General features: G+C 38.8%; 1 protein-coding gene across 1 annotated transcript in view; it reads right to left on the minus strand.

Moving 5' to 3' along the window:
• KIF13B (kinesin family member 13B) overlaps positions 1-22,618 on the minus strand; it is a 202,983-nt gene that overhangs the window by 36,915 nt on the left and 143,450 nt on the right. Inside the window, exons 31-36 of the mRNA XM_023252641.2 lie at positions 21,529-21,705; positions 18,371-18,463; positions 14,654-14,806; positions 13,790-13,867; positions 12,430-12,483; positions 1,258-1,369 (exon numbers count right to left, since the gene is read on the minus strand). Coding sequence (XP_023108409.2) covers positions 1,258-1,369; positions 12,430-12,483; positions 13,790-13,867; positions 14,654-14,806; positions 18,371-18,463; positions 21,529-21,705 — 667 coding nt within the window. The remainder of the gene's footprint in view (positions 1-1,257; positions 1,370-12,429; positions 12,484-13,789; positions 13,868-14,653; positions 14,807-18,370; positions 18,464-21,528; positions 21,706-22,618) is intronic.

The following is a 22,618-nucleotide window of genomic DNA, read 5'->3' on the forward strand; positions in this document are numbered from 1 at the left end:
CAAAGTAAACAATGAAGAAAGTAAGACCAACTTTCGTTCTGAGAGAAGACTGAGAAAAATAAGACATGCCTCAAATGTACTCAAGAAAAACAGAAAGAAAACAAAAATTATCAAAAATAAAAAGGAGGGGTGCCTAGATGGCTCAGTTGGTTAAACATCTGGCTCTTGATTTCAGCTCAGGTCATGATCTCACAGCTTGTGAGATTGAGCCCCACATCCTGCTCTGTGCTGACAACGTGGAACCTGCCTGGGATTCTCTCACTCTCTCTCTCTCTCTCTCTCTCTCAAAATAAATAAATAAACATTAAAAAAATTTTTTAAATAAATAAATAAAAAGAAGGAATATCACAATAGATCCTATAAACATTAAAAGGGCAATAAAGGAACACCATAACATTTACTGAAATAAGAGTAATAATTTAGATGAAACAGAAAATTACCTGAAAAACATAACTTATGAAAACTGACTCACAAAGAAATACAAAAAGTTAAATAGCACTTTATTAAAGAAAATGAAGTCATAATTTAAAAGTTTCCCAAAGAGAAAATTCCAGGCCCAGATAGTGTCACTGGTGAATCCTGTCAAACATTTAAGGAAGAAGTAATACCAAGCTTATATAAAATCTTTCAGAAAAAAAGATGGTAAGGAAATATTTCCCAAGTCATTTTATGAGGCCAACATATTCATATCAAAACCTAACTAAGGCATTATTATGAGAAAAGAGAAGTATTCATCATAGAACATAAACACAAAAATCCTTTACAGAAAGTTAGCAAGTAGAATAAAGAAGATATAAATGATAACACATCAAGTGGTATTTAGCACAGTAATGCAGGATAAATTCAACATTCAAAAATCAATGTAACATGTTATAAACCAAAAAAGGGAAAAAATCAGATGAGCATTCACTAGTAGGATAGTAGTTACAGGGTAGGAAATTCTGTTTTAAAATTTGTCTGTTTGTTCATGTATGTTGTATGTATGTATGTATTTTGAGAGAGACAGAGAATGGGAGCAGAGGAGGGGCAGAGAGAGAGAAGGTGAGAGAGAATCCCAAGCAGGCTCCATGCTGTCAGCACAGAGCCTGATGCAGGGCTGGATCTCACGTACTGTGAGATCATGACCTGAACCAAAACCAAGAGTTGGACGCTTAACCAACTGAGCCACCCAGGTGCCCCAGGAAATCCTGTTTTAAACTACTTCTGAAAGATGCTCAAATTCTATGACAGTGGTTGACAAATGAAAATGTAACCTACCTGGGTCGGGAGAATGGTTATTATGGGGACGGTCTGGGAGAGATGGGGTAACAGGAGCTATCCCTCTGGAAACTGCAGTTTGGGATACATCCTGTTGACTTTCCCACCGGCCCTGTTAAAAACAAAAACAGCAATTTTTATTCAAATCAAATAGTTCACAGAAAAACCTGAAGATATTTAAGAAAAACCTGTTATCATTTCTAAAGCTTTATTCCCTTTAAAGACATGACCGATTTGATTGTTTATGTACCTTTCCTCTTGTACTTTCATCTTTATAGTGCAAATTTCCCAAATACTAACAATACCTCAAATTTGGATCTCCTCTCCAGTTCACAATTCAGTCTCCTCAACTCTGTTCTAACCTTCTGTCTGTAAATCATGCTGCTTCCCAGGAAATACAGATACATGAAGACATTCCTTTTGAAAACCTCCCTTACGTTCTGCCTCAGAGAGGCTGTTTCTTTCTGCTCATCTGCCTCAAGATCCTTTCACTTCAGATTCTCAGCTGAGACTGAGGAAAAACTCTAATGGTGTAGGCTGTGTCTTCTCCCTTCTCCAGGGTGTATCTTCCCATCCATTCACACACCGTTCATGAAAGTAAAAATTCTAAAACAGTATATTACCAAGGCTCTTATTTTCAACACGCATTAAAGTTCCAGTTGAGCACAAATCAAGTAATCACCAGTTCCCAATAATGGAAGTCTCTGGATTAACAAATTTTATTGTACCCTAACTTATTTTGTAAATCCCCATTAAAAAGATTTCATTGCATAATACAAGAACACCACCAGTTGGGTGATGGATTAATGGTGATATCATCAAAGCGCTTTTAACTTCAGTCCCATCTCGTAAAGAAATAAACCCCAACCAAATGCTAGAAGTACAACACCCAGTAATGGGGATGAGATGCAAATCTTATAAAAGCTTTAAGTTCCCTTTTGATCCTTTGATAATCACTCTGACTTCTTTTGTATCCAAGTTAAATAACAGTATTTTACATTAGTTTAAGCTGGTATCCCACAGATGAGTGATGCTAACGACTTTTGAGTTCTCCTTAGTAATCGCCTGCAGAGTGAGTTCTTCACTGCTCCCAAAGATGGATGGAGGTAGAAAGACCTCTAAGGTTTCAGATACGTATTGGAAACCTATCCACTTTTAGCAGCAACCTAAGTACTGATCATAAAATCAATGAGCCCTAAGTGATCTGGATCCTGTTTACCTCTGAGAATGCCACTTTTCCCTAGGAACTCTCTCAGCCCTTGATAGTTTTAAAAAAATGGTATGATGTTTTAGCATTAGGAAGCCAGAAAACAAAACAGACATGAAAAGATGATTAGGGAAACCATGAACTCTGAAATACTTCACTGTAGGAGCATTTGTGTTACTATGAATCACACACTCATTTACATACTTTAATGTTTCGTTAATGTCTTTTGCATTTAAATTTAATTGTCTGTCTGGGAAGCTGCAGCTTTGTGTATTCTGGGACATCACAATCAGGTAGCTGAACACTAAGGTCAATATTCTTTGGAGCTTCTCAGAGGAAGAAAAGCCTCATTCTTTGTTTACAGTGTTAAGCTCATGCAAGGTTGTTTTGAAGACAACTTACTTAATTTGAGAATAAATGTATTTTTGTGTTTCAGATTTCTCTTTCTTGTTTGGCAGCTGACATAGTGGCACTCTGTCCCTTAGGAAAACTAAGTAGCTGATTTGGAGTCAGCACCTCAGCCATTTGGTGTATAATGGTCCAATGACAAATAATGTTGGTGTCCTCTCTTCCCCCAAGGCACACTCGGGGCTCCGCTAGCTTCGCGGGTAATATTTCCCAGCTGGCACCCCCACACATAATGTTACTAACAAATCGGAATGGAAGCAATAACTTTTACTGCATCATATATTCAAATATCTCAAGTGAGAACATTTGAAAGGACGCACACAGTATATACATACTGCCTTAGCCATACCACTAGCCCTGTCGGATAATGAAAAATGGAAATACATTTCACTTCATCCATCTACCTTAACCGTCATCTTAACCTTGAGGAATTCCACATGCTAACTATTCCCAGGTCTCACCAATCAAAGGCAGGGACACAGAGATCTGGGGTAGAACAGACGCTGCTTTAGAGGGAACAACAAATTTGGATGATAAACTGGGTACAACACTCCTCCCTCCTCTTTCTGACACCCACAGATCTCTGGGGAAACATTCTACTGAAATCATTCACTTATTCTTTTCCTCCTGTAATGCATGTCCATTCTCTTGCCAGAAATGAAACCTGTGGTTCAGTGTGTAACTACACACACTGCCCCCCAGGGACAAGGCAATTACTGTCTTTCCAATAAATTTTACATCCCTGGCTGTTCCACAGTTATTCTCCCTTTACTAAAATGTTGGGGGAGGGGGGGAGGTAGCATCCCAGTTACAGATACTTCAGAGGGAGATGAACTCAGGACAGTGAATAAATAGGACTTGGCCAAACACTAGATCATTCTGATCTCTTAGGAGCTCAGCTCTCAAAATGAAGAAAGTATGTATGTATGTATGTATGTATACATATATATACATACATACCTGGAATCTAAAAAGATAAATCTGGGGTGCCTGGGTGGCTCGGTCGGTTAAGCATCCGACTTAGGCTCAGGTCATGATCTCACGGTCCGTGAGTTCGAGCCCCGCGTCGGGCTCTGTGCTGACCGCTCAGAGCCTGGAGCCTGTTTCAGATTCTGTGTCTCCCTCTCTCTCTGCCCCTCCCCTGTTCATGCTCTGTCTCTCTCTGTCTCAAAAATAAATAAACGTTAAAATTAAAAAAAAAAAAAAAGATAAATCTGTGATTTGTTTCTAACATTCGACATGTCTATCAAACTTCAGAAATCAGCCGAGATGAGGATATACAAGGGAGAAAACTCCAGCTTTAAGATCTTTAAACTAGCTTCATACTTATTAGGGATTATTTGTGCTAACAGGCTGAATTCAAAGAAATAAAACCCTATTTGAGACAGCAGTTACGTGTGGCTACCATCATGCTTAAAGACAAAATAAAACAGGGAAAACACAGAGGCTCTCAGCTGATTTGAGAACACGCTTAGGTCCTCCTGGTGCACCTAAAATTTCCGTTACTGCTCTTTCCAGACACAAATTCTTTAGGTTTTTCAGAAAGAGGTCTGTTTTTAATCAGGAAAGAGATAAAGAGGTAAAGAATGAGAAGTGCCAGTGACATTACAGGTCCAAAGGTGGCTTCCAATGCAACCAAAGAAGAAATGACTCATATTTGGCATCAGCCTTTACCTGTGCCACACTAAATCACTGCAGTTTTCAGGAAGGTGAGGCAGCCAAAACACACAAAAATCAGTTTTGTTAACTGAATATTCATTTAGGCATTTGGCTCCTGCATCGAAAACTCCAATCGGAGGACAATAAACACAATATCTTACTAACTTAAAAAATATAAAAATTATAAAAAGTATAATTCCATCTAAAATGGCTTTAGAAATATCAATATTTTTAAGTTGACAGTGTTCCTTGCATCACAAAAGGTCTCAGTGCACAGCCAATTTTAGATGGAAAAACAAACAATCTGCTGAAATTAATTCTGCAAGCGAAGTCCATCTTGGTAGACTGGTAATAAAAAGCTTGCTAAGTTTTCATTATATCTATTAAAAAACTGGCTTACAATAATGACAGTAACAGTAAATAGTAGTAAATAGCAACATCACTGCAATTTTATATCTATCTATCTATCTATCTATCTATCTAGATAGATTTTTTCTATTTCTCAGTGCTCATCAAGGTAAGTGTACTCTTAATCCCCTTTATCTATTTTACCCATCCTCACACCCACCTTCCTTCTGGCAACAGCCAGTTTGTTCTCTGTATTTAAGGGTCTGGTTTTTAAGGGTCTTTTTTTTTGTTATTGTTCGTTTACTGGAGGGGAGATGGGTGGGACATGGGCTGAATGGGTGATGGGTATTAAACAGGGCACTTCTGATGAGCACTGGGTGTTTTATTTAAGTGATGAATTACTAAATTCTACACTTGAAATTAGTATTACACTGTATGTTAACTAACTGGAATTTAAATAAAAACTTGAGAAAAAAAAAAAATGAATGATTGCTTTTAGGCCCTAAGGTGAACTTAAAAGTTGGGAGTGGTTCATCAAATTCCATTTATCTTTTTAAGATTAATTAGTCCATCAATTCAATCTTGGTGGAGCTCAGTACAGCAATTCCAATTCTAACATGGAGTGAGCATCGATAATAAGGGCATGTAAAATATGGCGAATTGCAAGTATCATAGGCCAAACTAGAGACTGTTTTAAAAGCAGCTCACCATCTCCTCTCACCTCCCCAAGAGCCCTAATCCTACGAACTCTCTGCCCTTGCCTCCCTCCCACACCGTTTAGTGTCACTTTGTCTGAAATGACTAATCTTTGCCATATCAACTGAAAATTAGGAGGAAAAGGGAGATGTGAACCTCTCCTGTGGCCTCTCCCTGCTTCTGAACATCATTTCATCTAACCTGAATGCTCCCATATTACACAGGGGAAGACAGCACATCAAAGTCTGTGGTCTATAATTCTGATTTCATAATCAAGATCAGAGGGCTAGACACAGAAATGAATGGGACACAGAACCCAGAAATAGGCCCACACAAGTTTGCAAGGTAAATGTAACTAATATTCAAGTATTTCAAAACTCATTTTCTAGCATCTTAAGCAAGCATCATCAACTTCAGATTAAAATTATGTTTCTGACTCAACTCTCTTGTGCATTAAATACTTTCATTGCAAAGAAACCAAGATGGTCCTGCTAAGGAAAGTTCTGTGGTGTCAAAGAAATGCCCCAAGCACTTCTGCCATTTTTTTTTTTTACTCCTCTTTCCTTGTCCCATGCTCGAGAAAAGGACATCTTACAAGTTCTCAAATATTTATTTATATTATTTGCTTAATATGAATTATTCCAACTTCTCACATTCCAGAGCCTTCTAAATTCAGTAAGATGTCTTAATTCCTGGGCTCTTTTCACAGATACTTTCACAGTCTTAGAATAAGAAACATTTGAAAGGAATCCTACATACTGACTACCAAAGTTATTTTTACAATAAAGAGCCAAAAAAACGATTACAGTGTCAAATTTAGTCATCTTATAAAAGCTACATTTAAAAATTCACTTTTTATAATTTTTAAAAATGTTTATTTATTTTTGAGAATGGGCGAGCATGAGCAGGGAAGGGCATAGAGAAGGAGACACAGAATCCGAAGCCAGCTCCGTGTTGTCAGCAAAGAGCCCGATGTGGGGTTTAAACTCAGGAACTGTGAGATCATGACTTGAGCCAAAGTCGGATGCCTAACTGACAGAGCCACCCAGGTACCCCTAAAAATTCATTCTTATTCTCAAGGTAAAAACAAGCATGATACAAGTTTTAGGTAGTAGGATAGTATTTATATCCCACTCATTAGGAAAACCTAATGAATTAATTACCTCTCCCTGGATCTCTGAAAACTGAAGAATGCAGGAAGTTCCCCAAAGAAAAGAAAAGAAAAAAAAATGAGTCTGAGATTTTTCAAAACAGTTTCTTTTAAGGATTTTGTGTATAAATTGTTATAAATAAAGCAATTGGAGACCTCCTCAAACACTATACACAAGAGAACTCTTCCTACTTAAAAGAGTAGGAAGTAAAATTCTTCACTTCTGTTTTTTAAAGGGTGTTGAATTTTGACAAATGTTTTTCTCTGCTCCTATTGAGATTTTCATACATACATGTTTTATATATGTTATATATGCTTTTTAATTCTAATTTATTTTTTAAATAGCTAATATGTTCACATGATCCAAAAATCAAACAATAGAAAAAGGCATCATGACAAACCTCCTACCTTTACCCCTACCTGCTCTTCCCCACACACTTCCACCCTCTCTCCAGGCAGGTAAATAATGGTATTAGCTTCTTATATATCCTTGTAGGGTTTCGTAGGCATATGCAAGCAAATCTATACAGTCACACACGCTTCTCTCCTGTCCCTTTTGTAATACAAATGGCAGCAAACTATTCTGCACTTAATTTTTTAATTTTAATTTTATTTTAATTTTCGTGAACATACAGTGTAATATTGGTTTCAGGAGGAGAATTCAGTGATTCATCACTTACATACAACACCCAGTGTTCATCACAAGTGCCCTCCTTAATATCCATCACCCATCTAGACATCTCTCACCCACCTCCCTCTATCCGCTCTGTTTGTTTTCTATCATTGTGTGCCTCTTATGGTTTGTTTCCTTCTCTCTTCCCTCCCTTCCCATATGTTTATATGTTTTGTTTCTTAAATTCCGAGTGAAATCATATTGCATTTGTCTTTCTCTGATTTATTTCACTCAGCATAATACACTCTAGCTCCATACACATTATTGTAAATGGCAAGATTTCATCCTTTTTGATGGCTGAGTAATATTCCATTGTATATACACCACATCTTCTTTATCCATTCATCAGTTGATGGACATTAGGGCTCTCTCCGTGGTCTGGCTATTGTGTCTGCTTTTTTTTAAGTTTTTTCTTTTATTTATTTTGAGAGATAAAATATGTACACGTGTGAGTGCGAGAGAGTCAGGGAGGGTCAGTAAGAGAGGGAGAGAGAGAGAATCCCAAGCAAGCTCTGCAATTCACAAACCATGAGATCATGACCTGAGCTGAAGTCAAGAGTCAGATGTTTAACTGACTGAGCCCCCCAGGTCCCTCTCAGTTGGCTACTGTTGATAATGCTGCTATTAAACCTGGGGTGCATGTACCCTCTCAAATCCGTGTTTTTGTATCCTTTGGGTAAATACCTAATAGTGCAATTGCTGGATCATAAGGTAACTTTCCTTTTAGCTTTCTGAGGAACCTCCATACTGTTCCCCAGAGTGGCTGCACCAGTTTGCATTCCCACCAGCAGTCTGCACTTCATTTTTAATCATTAGGTATATCCTGGTTATTTTTCTATATTAGTACCTGGAAGGGCTCCTAATCATTCTTGCAGCTGCATAGTATCCCATTTATTTATGTGTGTGTGTGTGTGTGTGTGTTTCGCACGCGCATGCACATGTGCAGCATGTGCCCAGATAAAGTGTATTTAACCAGGCCAAACCAATGGACATTTGCATCCAATCTGCTGCCATTATAAACAAAGTTTCGTGGACACTCTTGTCCATATCTCACTTCACATGTAGGTAAGCACTGCTACTGTGTAAAGGGATTCTGGTATTTTGTATGTCAATTAGTTAAAGCACCACCCGATCTTGAGGAATTCTATTATGGGTAGTGTTAAAAACAGGTTTTGAATACAAGGCCAATGCTGCATTTGAAAATGTTTTCCATTGTTTCCTTTAAAGGCCAGAGAGAGAGCCTCTGTTCCTTGCTGCTATTAGCAGGGAAAGGGTTTTGTTTTTGTTTTTGTTTTCTCACTAGCAAGAAAATATAACTTTAAGAATATTTATTTTTCCTAAAAATCTTTTAAGAAGCTCTGCTTTAGATGATACAACTACTGAGGAACCCCTCCTCTGAAATGGGGCAGCTACTCTGTACTCCCTTCTGAAGTGAGCCTAGAATCAAATCCTCTTTGCTTTGTATTCTTTTCACTTAGTTTTCTAGCATCACGGATATAAGCCTCTATCAGCTGAATATCCTTACCCATTCAACAGGTCCATCCCACAAAAATCAGTCTTAGAAACAGTTTTCTCCTCCCTTTCTCCTAGTGAAAAGCAAAAGGTCTCTAATTATGATGTATGGACATTTCCATTCAACCTAGCGAGAAGTCCCAGGATGCGCACAGCAATGAGATGGTGACTAAAGCCCAGCTACACCTACTAACCTCAGGGCCCAGGGATGCCAAGAGTCCAAAAAGAGGTAAAATAATAGCTTCACAGCTGAACTGGGAGCAAAGTTAGTAATGGCAAGCTGGCACCTTCCGTTTTCCCTGACAATACTTCCAGAGGGTGGGGAACGCTATGGTTGGGGAGAAGCAACTGAAGCCAAATTTTGAGGAAGATTGCCAACTGCTGCCATGGGAAAAAAGAGGCATTTAACTTGTTTGAAGTGTATGACAACTACTAATATACACTGAAATAGAGTGGAGGGATCCAAATCCTTGTTGCTGTGATGGCACCATGACACCAGTAAAACCTGAGAGGGTGAAAATCAGACTTTCCTCATTTTCACTAAGTTACTCAGGGACCCCAAGAGGTCAAGACGATTAAAAAAGGAAGGTCCTCAGTAGAGTAACAAAAATGTGTAATGTTACAGTTATTCACTTAATATGACAGGTCCTGCTAACTTCTCCCCAACCCTCCACAGAAATCGCCATGGGAAAGGCTCCAAAAATCTCTTCACTGTCACATCTGAAACAGTCTTTTCAGTCCTCATCTTGCGGTCCCTGAGGAAACTGGAAGGAGTCCTTCTTCAAACTTAAAAAGTCCTTTCTGCCCAGTTTCCAAGCCACTCTCTGTGGGGTCTTCTTTCCTCTTTGGGGACTCCTTCTCCATCAGCCAGGCCAGCTTCTCCTCGGGCACATGCTCGTGAGTATTATCAAGCCCTTGAGCTCAGCCTTTATTTAGATCTAAGTCCTCACTCAGTTGTTCAGCTATGCCCCTCAGCTCCCTAATCTGTCTTCTGCCCAGGCTTCCAGACCCTTCAACTGGCACAGACACCTTATGTCAAAAATTGAACTAAATCATTTTCTGCCCCAAACTTGTCCCTCCTACAGTTCATCTCTCCATTCTGTCACCTTTGTCTCCTCCCTTGCCCAACCTCATTCTTCAGGTCCTCAGAGTTCTAGACATTCTCTCTTTAATATACCTGAACCGCTCTCCCTCTCCCTCCCACTGCTGAATCTACTCCCCTGATCTCCTCCATCCTCCAATTAAATTTTTTTCACACTTTTACATTGATAACTGTATGTATTTGTACTACATCCATTATTCTAATGTAATTTTATAGGCCACAGCCAGGAACCCAAGTGGGGTTTAGGTGGACTGTTAAAAAATACCTTCCACTTCAACTTTAACCATGTTTCTGCCATTACTCCTTCAGCAGCTACCTGCCTCCCCATTACTCCTCGGCACAAAATGTTAGAACTTCTATAATCAGGCCCCTTTCCTCTGGGTTCTACCCCCCAGTACCCTACCCCCCGCCTTCTTTCAGTCACAATGCATGCACTGTCATGAACTTAGCAAGCTTTTTCATCCCTCCATGTTTTTGTTCACACTGCTGCTTTGACTCCTTCCCTGCCTTGGGTGCACTTCATTATTCTTCAGCTTACAGGGATTATCACCTCTCTGCAGCCTCTCCTGATCTGTGAATACTGCCTATAAAAGTGTCCACTCCCTCCTTTGGTCTCCTACTCTATCATACTTCTAGTATAGCATCCATGTTCCCTTACTCCATTTATTTGTGATTTAGATGAAGCACAATAATTTTCTTTCGAGTGATGATATTATTTAAACATAAGGAAATCGGGGTAGATAGAAAATTTTGGCCATTTCTTTCAAGGAATTTATAATATAATTGAGAATTTGGGTTAGAAGTAACGTAAAAAATGCAAAAGTCATGTTTTTTTTCTTTATATTTTCCTTAAAGTATTTAATTTATTTACATTAAAAAATAATGACATAATCAATTTCCCAAAATCTCAGCTTTGTTCTGGTAATCACAACTTATGCTGTGTTTATCAAGAACAAATCAGGGGTGCCTGGGTGGCTCAACTGATTAAGCTCAATTGATTACGGGGTGTCTGACTTCGGCTCAGGTCATGATCTCACATTTGCGTTGACAGCTCAGAGCCTGGAGGCTGCTTTGGATTCTGTGTCCCCCTCTCTCTGCCTCTCCCCGACTCATGCTCTGTCTCTCTCTCTCTCTCTCTCTCTCTCTCTCAAAAATAGATAAATGTTAAAAAAAAAAAAAAAGAAAGAAAAAAAAAAGAACTAATCAAACCCATCACTGGATCAGTGTAAAGGAGTAGTACTTAGTACACTTTGAGATACATGGTAGGTGATTAGTAAATTAATAAGCTAGAGAGAAACTTATATGTCTATAAACATATACATATAGCTCATTTTTCAGATCTAGGTTACTAGAAGTTTGCCTGAAATAATAGTGTGTGTGTGTGTGTGTGTATATATATATATATATATATATATATATATATATATATACACACATATATACATATATGTATATGTATATACATACATTTTTATGTATTATTTCAGGTAAACTCCTAGTAACCTAGATCTTAAGAATGAGTCTAATTATTCATCAAGTTAATTGTTCTTTTTCTTAAGTTTTCATGAGGAAAATTTCAAATGCACAAAACAGAGTGTAGAATAACAAAAGTAGAAAGGATAGTATAATGAATCCCATGCAGCTATAACAATTATCAGTAAATAGTCCATCTTTTTTTAATCTATACCCCTGTCCTCTCCCTCAGATTATTTTCAAACAAATGCCTGGCATCAGGCTATTTTATAAGACACTTTTTATAAGTCACTTTTAACCTCCTCAAGGGTTAAGATACCAATACAGGGCTTGTTGCCCACAGTTGGTTGAATGTCACAATATCTAACCAGGTCCCTCAAAAAACATTAGACACAAAAAATACTGTGATATAGGACATCCAGTTATAACAATTCCAAGTGTGATCCCTTTAAGTAAATGATAAAGAATTACCTATGCTTAAAAGTCTCTTAAATTGGGGAACACTACATTAACAATGAATAAATTCCAGCTAACAAAAGTTCTATTCCCTTATTTTTCTTTCTTCTAGCAAATTAACTCTCAGATAAAATCTTCTTATTCTTCACAGATGTGTAATCATTCCATCGACATTTTACTATTAAAAATCTGATTCGAAGTTCTTTTATTGACAAAAACAGGAAGATTATTTTAAGTAGAAACATGAACCTAAGTAATAATATTGGGGTTTAACCCTTAAAGAGTAGAGTAGTAAGGCATAGTAAACCTTAATTTAACTGGCAAATAAAAAGAAATGAACTCTAAACACTTTCAAATAAATTTCACACAGTATAGAAGAGAAGGAGAAATTCTGACACGCAAAACTAGCGTGTGGTATTTGAGCAGGGGAAGCTGAATGGGCAACTAACTGTTCTAAGACTGACAGAAAAGAAGTTATAAACACTTACCTTGTTGCTGCCTAGACTGTAGAATGGAATAAGGTCTTGTCGGCTGCCAGACAACTGAAGAAGAAATACAGAGGGTGTTAGTCCTTTATGTGAGAAAGTATATAAATCTACAGTCCTGGAAATACAAGAATTTGAAAACCAAATCAACAGGACGTTAAAGTCTGATAGCAGAGACGTTGTGGAGACCAAAGCTGTAAACCAGGCTAGCGTAAACTTTGGGATGTTATTAGGCACAATTTTTTTTTTCTTTTTAACTGAATGGAACTTTAAGGCAGAAGGCTTGTGTAAGATCAGATACCCCATTTACACTGAGGCAACAACTGGCTGGGCCTGAGTAAGGGTACTTCATCTGTGTTTCCCCCTTCTATTGAAAGGATACCAGGTTACTGGTTATCTTACCATGTCCTGATCTTACGACTTCCTTCTCTGGGTATTCGTAGCAGATGTATAGACACAAGCTATTTAATTTTAAACCATAGGATTCTAAATGCCAAACCTCTGCAAGTATCTCTGCATTTTGATGTGTCATTTTCTAAAGAAATGAGAAGCTTTTAAGTTGAAATAAAATGATATTTCTTACTGTCTGAGAATGTTCCCAATCTTTCAGTCTGAGATCATTAGTGATGTCATTCGGTCACTCGGAGGCCCCATGTGCCCTCCCATCTGATACTCTCCCTACCTGTCACTATGGTCTCTCAAACACTAAGGTTAAGAGTCAGCTGCTCTTTACAATGTTTATACTATGGTTTTCCTTAGTGCAAAATTCAGACAAAGGTAGTATTTTTCATACCCACATCTTTGTCAGAAGTAAGGAAAGGAAAGATAAATCACAGGGCCACAATCATATTTCTTTGTGAAGAATTATTTGTATGCTTAATATGCACATAAATTATATCTATGCTTCAAAAAACAACAATAAACTTAAGACACTGTTATGAAACAAACCTAACTTATTTTACTCATTTATACTACCCTGGATGGCCTTTCAGCAACTGAGTTTGTAAACCGAGTCCAGACTTCTCCTCAATTTAAAAGTAATGAAGTTAGGCCCAGAAAATTCAAATGACTTACGCAAGGCACTTGGCTAGTTTTGCTTTAGTTCAACACACACTCACTGAACACCCAGTCACTGTGCTAGGCACTGCTCATACAAAAATAAAGGAGAGACATTAGAAACATACTTTAATGGATACTTTCCTTACCACACTGGCTAGCACAGTAGCACAGTCGCTACATCAGTTCAGAGAAGGAAATGATACCCGAGATGAAAGTTACAAGGATGGAGAAGAGTTACCCAAGCAAAGAAGAAAAGGGAAGGAGAGCCCAGGCAGAGCACCAAATGGGGAGTCCATGTACTCACTCTGTTCACATTTGGAGAGCTAATACTCCTCCTACTCAGTTTCCCCTTTCCTGTCAACTGTTCCTTCACTGTAACTTCCTGTCAGAAAATGTACACAGGAAAAACACGTATCTGAGACAGACCTCCAAAGCAATGGCATGTAAAGCAGTCTTTGAGCTACTATCTCTACACACACGTTCTTCGTTCTTTAAATAATGGCTGTTACTTCACATGATGGAATGACCCAATTCCAATCACTGTGGAATATTCAAAGTTAATTATATAGCTGTTGGTTACTTAGATCACTCTTTTATCTCTTGATGGCCCCCTTGAAGCTGGCCAGAAGTTAGTTCCAGGAGAAAGATCATGAAAATTAGATCATTCACTTTTATTTTTCATTAGGATCTTTGGTTAGAAATAATAAAAGTCTCGATATTGCTATGTAAAATGAGGTTTAAGGTTCCACTAAGGATTAGGTTTACTGCTGGCATCTCTATTATCCCTTCTAGAGAACCACTCTAAGGCTGTGGCTGGCATATCCAGCTAAGCAAAGAAGGGTCCATTCTGCCTCATACCTACGTATTTCTTCCACAACATTCTTGTCCATTACCAAAGAGTTTTTAAAATAATTCTTCAGCCAGAGAGAGTTAAATATTTTCTCCCATTAACTCAAGGCAACTAGACACCATTTAGTGTACTGGGAAAAGTAACTTCCCAGTATAGCTTTTGTATGTTCCAAGACTTAACTGATAAGTTGAATCTAAATTAATATGCCCCACTTAAACAGATGCTTCAAAGATTTGGATGTAACAATCCTGTGAATTGTAGAGAGGCAAAGAGAATCAGGCTGGGTCAGCACCACTGCTACCAGCTCTGTTGGCTAACCTGGCGAAGACGATCCAAAGTGAGAAGGTTCTCCACAGCCAGCACACTTCTGAGGTATTTTTCAATATAAGCCTCTGAGTCAGCAGAAGCAGTGTTTTCAACATTAGCTGCCATTCTTGCTAATGTTTCTCGTTCCTCTACTCCCTGGGCATCCTGGAGAACAGAAAGTTGTGTATTAAAATTAAGTACTTGGTAGAAGAAAACATAAAAGCTTCTTCATCTATACAAGTACACACACACACAGAGTACTGAACTAAATGGGACATATTCCAAAACTCCACTTTACTGCCAGCTTTCAGAACTCAAAACGCATTTCCCCACAGAAATTACGGTATGAATTGGTGGCTAGGTTAACTTGAAAGGTTAACACAGTGCCACTGAAACACAGCACATTCTCAATAAAATTGTCCTCTGCTATGTTTCTGTTGCAAACAGAAATGTTACTGGTTACAAAGGATTTGGTGGAAATAGCTGGAAATATACCACCACCACAATACTTCAAAAATACATCATGAGGGGCAAGAGAGAGGAACAAGAAGCTGGGGTGACAGCAGGACAGGGGTCAGGTCCAAATAACTCCAGTAGGAGGCAGACACAGGTATGAAGAAGAAGAATGCAAAGGAAGGTTGGCTTTCCACCCGTTCCCTAAGCAGCAGACCACGGACTACACGTCCAAGAAGTAGCAGCTTTTAAAACTGGTCTCAGTCCTCAACTCTGGAGTGAGACAGGCCAAAGGCAGCATTGCACCCACCAAGAAGAAAAGTATCCTGGGAAATTCTCACTTGCTGTGCTCTTGCCAAGAGCCCATCCCTGCTCCTCTGACATGGGCGGCCCGTGCAGATAAACAAGATGTTCACAAGTCAGGGAGGGACGTTGTTAATGTATTTAATCATGTCAAGCAAGCTTGGCTCCTAACAAATTACTCTATTCAGAGAAAATCTGATACTTTATTTACTTGCGAATTTTTCAGAATAATGTCAAAACCCACAAAATATATATCCATATGCCACTGCATCTTTAGATGCCATCAACTTTAAGGAAAAGAAAAACATTATTTTATATACCACTAAGGAGAAAAGAAAAAATTCTGCCAATTAATTTTAAGATATCAACTATTAAACACATTCTAACGTCAAAAATATTTTTTAAAATTTAAATAAGCTTTAAGAACAGATAAAATGTGGAAGAATCTGGAAGGTGGCTTAACTTCACAAAACTTCTGTCTCCTACCACTATAGGATTCATTTGAGCCTTTTAATAACTCTGAAAAGAAGCAATCATCCTCATTTCATGGATGAGGAAAGATGAAGGCCACGTAATTGGCAAGAGAGTCAAGATTAGAACTTAGGTCCCCTGATACTCCTGACAAAGTAGTCCTTTTACCTCTCAACACACAATACTTCTTGGTGTCTGAAGGTAACAGGCATTATCCTGATTTTATAAGAAAAGGGAAACTTGAGTTTTATAGAAACAGATACACTCATGTTACCCATGTCCCTATCAAGATACAAAACATTTCCATTACTTCAGAAAGTTCACTTACGGCCTACCCTTCCCCCCAAGGCAAGGTAATTTCTTTCACCACAGATTAGTTTCACCGGTTTTAGAATTTCACATAAATGGAATCATCCTTTCTTGTGTCTGGCTTCTTACATTCAGCATAATGATTCTGGATTCATTGAAGAAGTTCATTTCTTTGTGTAGCTAAGTGATAGTCCACACTATGGATATACCACAATTTGCTTATCCATTCATCCGCTAATGGATGTTTGGATTGTTTCCAGTTTTGGGTTCCTCTGGATTCAGCTGCTATGAGCATTCCTATACACATCTCTATGACACACATGGTCACTTCTCTTGAGTAAGCACCTAGAGGTGGAATTACTGGGTCCTGGGGTAGACAGTTGAAACCATTTCCTATTCTCTGGCCTACCATCAGTTCTTTTGCTACCAAGCTCTCATAGCTGCTATAACAGGGAACACAGAGAACTTTTCAAGGATTTTTCATGATGAAACCTAGCTCCTTGAGGAATCTTTTTGTTTCTAAATAAAAAATAAACTAAGTGTAGTCCTTTTCCTGTTAAGTTTTAAGTCTTGCTGTTCCTTTTTCTTTATCATCAGGATTTGATAATGTGAAAATAACACTTGCCAACTTAGATGTTTAGATAATTATTAACAAGCAGCCCAACCACATGAGGTCATATGCTTCTCTCTCAATGGATCCCCCTGCATTTCCTCCCTTTGAAAACTGTATCACTCAGGGAATAAAAGCACCTTTAAAGAGGATAAGGAACCTACAGTTGGGAGGGGATGAGACAAGAGGGGAAGGAAAATGAGAGAAATGGAAAAATGGAAGAGAGTTCACTACAGCAGTCATTGTTTCTCAACTGCATTCAAACCATGTATAGAGTTAAAGTATGAAACAACCAGAAAGACATAAAACATTCAGACACAGAGAATAAACACTGCATCTCTTGCTGAGCATATAAGTATACAAAGAATAATCGACTACAGACCCAAGATTTTGCAGCTAGTCTAACTCTGAAAACAGACTTATTTTTAAAATGTGCAGCAGGCTCGAAATTAAACAGTTAAACAGCTAATACTTACTATGTAAGTCTAACACTTTGGAGATCCAGTACAAGACTTCCTGCAGTATAAGAAATCTAAAGCAGAGCCTAAGCACTATATAATCTTTTCACCCTTCCAAAAACTCACTGCTTAGAATACATTTTGTCCACCTATTGTTCACTCAACAGAATCAACAACTTCCAGCACTCAAAAATGAAGCGTAGGGTGCTGATGTGGACCGTGTGGTTAGTAGGGAGTGTCCACTCCCAGCGCACTCTCCCATTCTTCACTCCCTAGGAAAGTATAATCTGCACCTCCTCACTCCTCGATTCTGGATGGTGAGCATGACAGACGGGACCGCTCTGATTTCCCTTTTGCAGAGTCCTTTTCTAAGAACCCTCATGTCTTCCGACCCCTGTAAGGAAGGCCTCCATTGCCAGCTGTGTCGAAGACCAGGTGAATAAATCTGGGATTAAATATTAGGAAGCAAATGAAAACTACATCGTCCAGCAAGCTTCTGTCCGGGGGTATTTGAAACTACATTTGTTTGATTCCTATGGCTCTCTCAGTTCAGAAAGGGAAATAAGGAAAGGAAAATAATAATAGGATCTATAATAATGGTAATTACAATTTACTGCTGTGTGTGTGTGTACAACATCCTTAAAAAACAACCCTGTACAGAGGTATCACTAACCCAATTTGATAAATGAAAAAATTGAGGCTCAAAGTAACTCACTAAGTGCACCTCACTGAGAGGTGATGAAAGTAAGATTTCTGTGTGATTCCAAAATGAATCTCCAAAGCTTGAATCTCTATTTTGAGCTATGTTGCTTCCCTTTGAGGGTTACAATATTGTTACCTTATGTCTACTAGAAATGAAAAGGAGTGCTGTCTTCTAGGAGTATTGATTTGCTTTTCAAAAGAAAGTTCTTCTTCAACAAAATACTAAAACCAGAACCTTTGAAGCCACAAGTACATTTTACTATGAATCATGTTAAGATTAGAAAATTCCTCTACAAACCTACAGCATTTGCCTAAACACACATTTTCATGGACTATGTATTTCTTGAGTAGGTGACTTTTCAGGGACGTAGCTCTTTTTACATGTTTATTTTTAGTAAACTCAAATTTTGTACAATCCTTCACCTCTGGAATATTGGAGACGATCTCAAAAGTCACTCCACAGCCAGGAATAGAACTTCGATGTGACATCTTTTTTAGGAGACTCTGAGCAAAACCCTAGAGAAAAACAAAACAGAAAGATATGGTTTCCTACCTCAAAAACTGAGTGTTCATTAACAAAGCATAAGGGATACTGCATTCATTCTAACAAAAAGAAACAGAGTATATTTCCAACATAAGCAAGCTGAAATCCAAATCACTAAATAGAGACTCCTCAACTTCATTTTAGTGCACAAAACCAATTTATTAGATTCTTGCCGCGTGACAGGTGCTAGACCCATTATATGAAGAGTATAAACCCAAAACTCTGGAAACAGACACTGGGCATCTGGTTTAGCTCTGCTTAAAGGCTACAGAAAAAAAAAGACTGTTGACTTCAACACAATAAAGTGACCTTCTGAGATGTAAGCAAGGACTGGTACTCTTATACTTTTTTTTTTTTTTTCCAGTACAATGGACATCTTGCAGCATGAATATTGACAAGTTCAGGCATTAAATTCTTGACCAAAGCAGGATCGTTATGAAGAATGATTTAAGAGTGCATGGTCATTGTTTATGCTGACTGTGCTCTTTGCACAGTTAAGAATTGAACTGTTGAATTAATGCATAGATGACTCATTTGAAGATGCTGCTAAGACTGAACATCCTGTAGAGGTTGAAGAGAGCAGGGATGAGGGCAGAATACAATTGGTGAATCAAGATAAGAAGAAGAGAGAATATTAAACTGATGTCCAACTTTTTCCCTCATTCAAAAGGGAAGCAGAAAATATGTGAGAACCTCCGAAAAAAATAGAAAAATCCAGCTGTTTGGTCCTAGAAGTACATATTTTCACAAACCTCCTTATAATAATTTCTCTCCTCTTCAGTGATCTATAGTTAACTTTTTAAAAGACTAACTTTTATGGGGCACCTGGGTGGCTCAGTTAAGCCTCTCTTGATTTCGGCTCAGGTCATGATCTCCCAGTCTGTGGGTTCGATCCCTAAAGCAGGCTCTGTGCTGACACCATGGAGCCTGCTTCGGATTCTCTCTCTCCCTCTCTCTCTCTCTCTGCCTCTCCCCTGTTTGCTCTCTCTCTCCGTCTCTCACAAAATAAATAAATAAGCATGAAGAAAAAAATAAGAATAAAAATTAAAAAATAAAAATTAAAAAATAAAATAAAAACTGTAGTTTTAGAATGTAAACAGACCACTGATTTCAGCCCTTCATTCTACCCACTTCAGCCTTGCAATGCTGAGCCACTGCCAATTACACTGGTCAGAACTCAGCTGTAGGTTTGTTTTCTTTTTAACGGGTGGGGAGGGAAGGTGTGGGTGCTGTTGTTACCTACTTTTTGCTTTCCTTCTGTATGGAACTACTGAAGCTGATTTGCACACATTAGCGTCATAAGGAAGTCCCTGTTCTTGTATAAAGAAGCAAATTTTGGGAATGAAGTATCTGAAATCAGGAGGGAAACTGGCATGCCCTAAAACACTATTACATCATTCAGCATCAATTTGATAATGTCAAGTCATTTCAACCAGGGAAAAAATGTGGCAACTTCTTGTCGCTATAATAAAAAATAAAAAATAAAAACAAACTAGAGAAACACACACACACACACACACACACACACACACACACACACACACACACCAGAAGGAGTTCAGTGATGCCATGATGCACCCTTTCTGTTAAGGATTCTGTGGGGCTGGTGGTTGTCCCAGGGCAGTCTCAGTGCCTGGCAACCAGAATGTCTAGCTCAGGCATGGCAAATCGCTCTTCAAAACGTTCAAGAGCAACACGTCTTTTTCAATCCCTTAAAGACTTCCGAGAAAAGAGAGATTGAGAAGAGTGAACGGGAGCCACACCATATACGTCTAGCTAACCCGATGACCTGGATTTTATTGATGCTGGATTGCCAAGCTAAAGAGCTGCAATTTTAACAGCATTACCGCCAGTCTTCATTTCAAAGATTGATATCAGTGTGACATTTAGAACTAAAGATTAATTTTTAGGGGTGGAGATTACATCTAGGACTCTGTCAACCATGACTGTGCTCTTTTAAATGAAAAGATTTCTTTTCATATGTCCTGGTTTTAGTCAGTGTACTGAGAAGGCCTCAAAAAAAAAAAAAAAAATGAGCACAGACAGTTAAAAGAATCTCCAGAATGAGCCTCCCAAGTCCTATATTTGCAAAGCCAATGAAAGAAACAGTTTATACCCTTACCTAGAAGTTTTCTACTAACCCCAGTCACATGGCACAAGGTCCTTCCTGATCCAGCTGCAACTGCGTGGCCGGCCACGGACCTGGCCCCCCCCCACACCCCCGGCACACCTGTCAACACTCTGCTTCTCGTGGTCTGAGCCCTCCATGCCCTGTCCCTCCTCACTACCCCTGCACATGTGTTATCTCCTCTCCACAGAAGAGTCAATTCCTCCTCTGCCTGCCAAACTCCCCTGTCTGTAAAGGAGTGGCTCGCATGCTACCCCCCTCTCTGACACCTGCTCTGACTCCCTTGGTGTGAATTCTCCATCCCTTGGCCTGCAGCCTTCCAGCACTCAGGGAGCACCGGCATTACAGCACTAACCCAACAGAGACAGATCACCTGTTCATATATGTCTACATACACCAATGGACACTAGCTATTTCAAGATGCAGACTACTTCTAACTTATCCTGTTACCTAAAGCTTGACAGAGTACACTCTCTAAATACGTGAATCAGTGAATTAGCAGAGATGACTGAAAGGGAAGAAAGTGATGCAAAGCGGAGGGTAAGATGTCCAAACAACAGCAAACCTACAGAGAACCTTCACATCTTGCGTGACCCAAACGAAAAGTCAAAAAACAAAACAGTGAATTTCACTTTGACTGGGCTCTGTGGCAGCGAAAAGAATGGCATTAATTTGTGACTACGTAATAAGAAAGACTGATTGTAACAACTTAATGTTGTCTTGCAGAAGTCGGGATGGAATGTGCCAGAACGAAGCAGGCACAGTTACAAGACAGTAACAGGCACGCTGAAGAGAAAATGCTTCATAGAGTCTGCTTAGATGAGAGGCCAGAACAATCATTCCCTGGCCCTGCCCTCAACGTCAGACCTGTGATTAAAGTCATTTCTTCAACGAGGATTAATGACTCACCTGCCGGCCATGAACATTGACACAAATTCGTTTCCGTAACACTAACTGCATGTCAGCTGGATGGCTGAGCTGGACTGTCACCCGCACAATCAGATACACTCGCTCATCCGCAGGGGTGCCTTTACTGAGCTGAGGACAGCTGTGCACTGCAGAATCCCAAGAGGCTTCTGCTCTCACCTGCAGAGACAGAAAGAACATACTTTTCCCTCTCCTCCTGGAAAAACAAAACAAAACAAAACAAACAACAACAAAAAAAAACAACCTCACGAGGAAACATCTTGACTTGGCTACAGTCCTACAGGCTGGTCATGAGTGCAGATGTACTAGAACCTCCCTGAAAAGCTATGGGATAGGAAGATATGGTCTCCATCACCCTAGTCTGGGAAGAACAGAGCATGATGTTCCTGGCTGGCTGGCTTTTAAAATGTTTTTATTTTGAAAAATGCTCAAACATAAAGTGCAAATTCAGGACAATGAACTCCTGTATATCTTCCATCTAGAATCATCAGCTGCTCAGGACAATGAACTCCTGTGTATCTTCCATCTACAATCATCAGCTGTTAATATTTTGCCACTTTTCCTTTCTCTTTCTCGCAACACATATACACGCAGTATTATTTTTTTGCTGCACTACTTTAGAGGAAGTTACAGACTTGTAACTCTACATGCCTACATACATTAACAAGTATCTTCTAACAGCAGGTACATCCTCTGACTTAACCATAGGACAATTATATTCAGGAAATTTAACATCAATAAAATACTATTATATAATACATAGTCTACATTCAAATCTTTCAGCTGTTCCAATCCAGGATCACTAACTGCATTTAGAGGTCATGTCCCTTTAGTCCATGTCAATCTGGAATGGTTCCCCACCCTTTCTTTGTTGCTCATGACACTGACTTATTAAAGAATGTACAGAATGTACAGAATTGTACAGAATGTATCACAGTTGGGTTTGTTGTCTTTTTCCCTGCTATTAAAGTTTTGCATCTTAGGAATACCACTAAGTGATAATGTGCCCTAAGCATCACATCAGCTTTCCTTGTTTAAACTATTTTATTGTTTTTCCGATATACTCAAAATT

The sequence above is a fragment of the Felis catus genome, chromosome B1 (genome assembly GCF_018350175.1).
Source record: "Felis catus isolate Fca126 chromosome B1, F.catus_Fca126_mat1.0, whole genome shotgun sequence".
In the NCBI taxonomy this organism is placed as follows: domain Eukaryota; kingdom Metazoa; phylum Chordata; class Mammalia; order Carnivora; family Felidae; genus Felis; species Felis catus.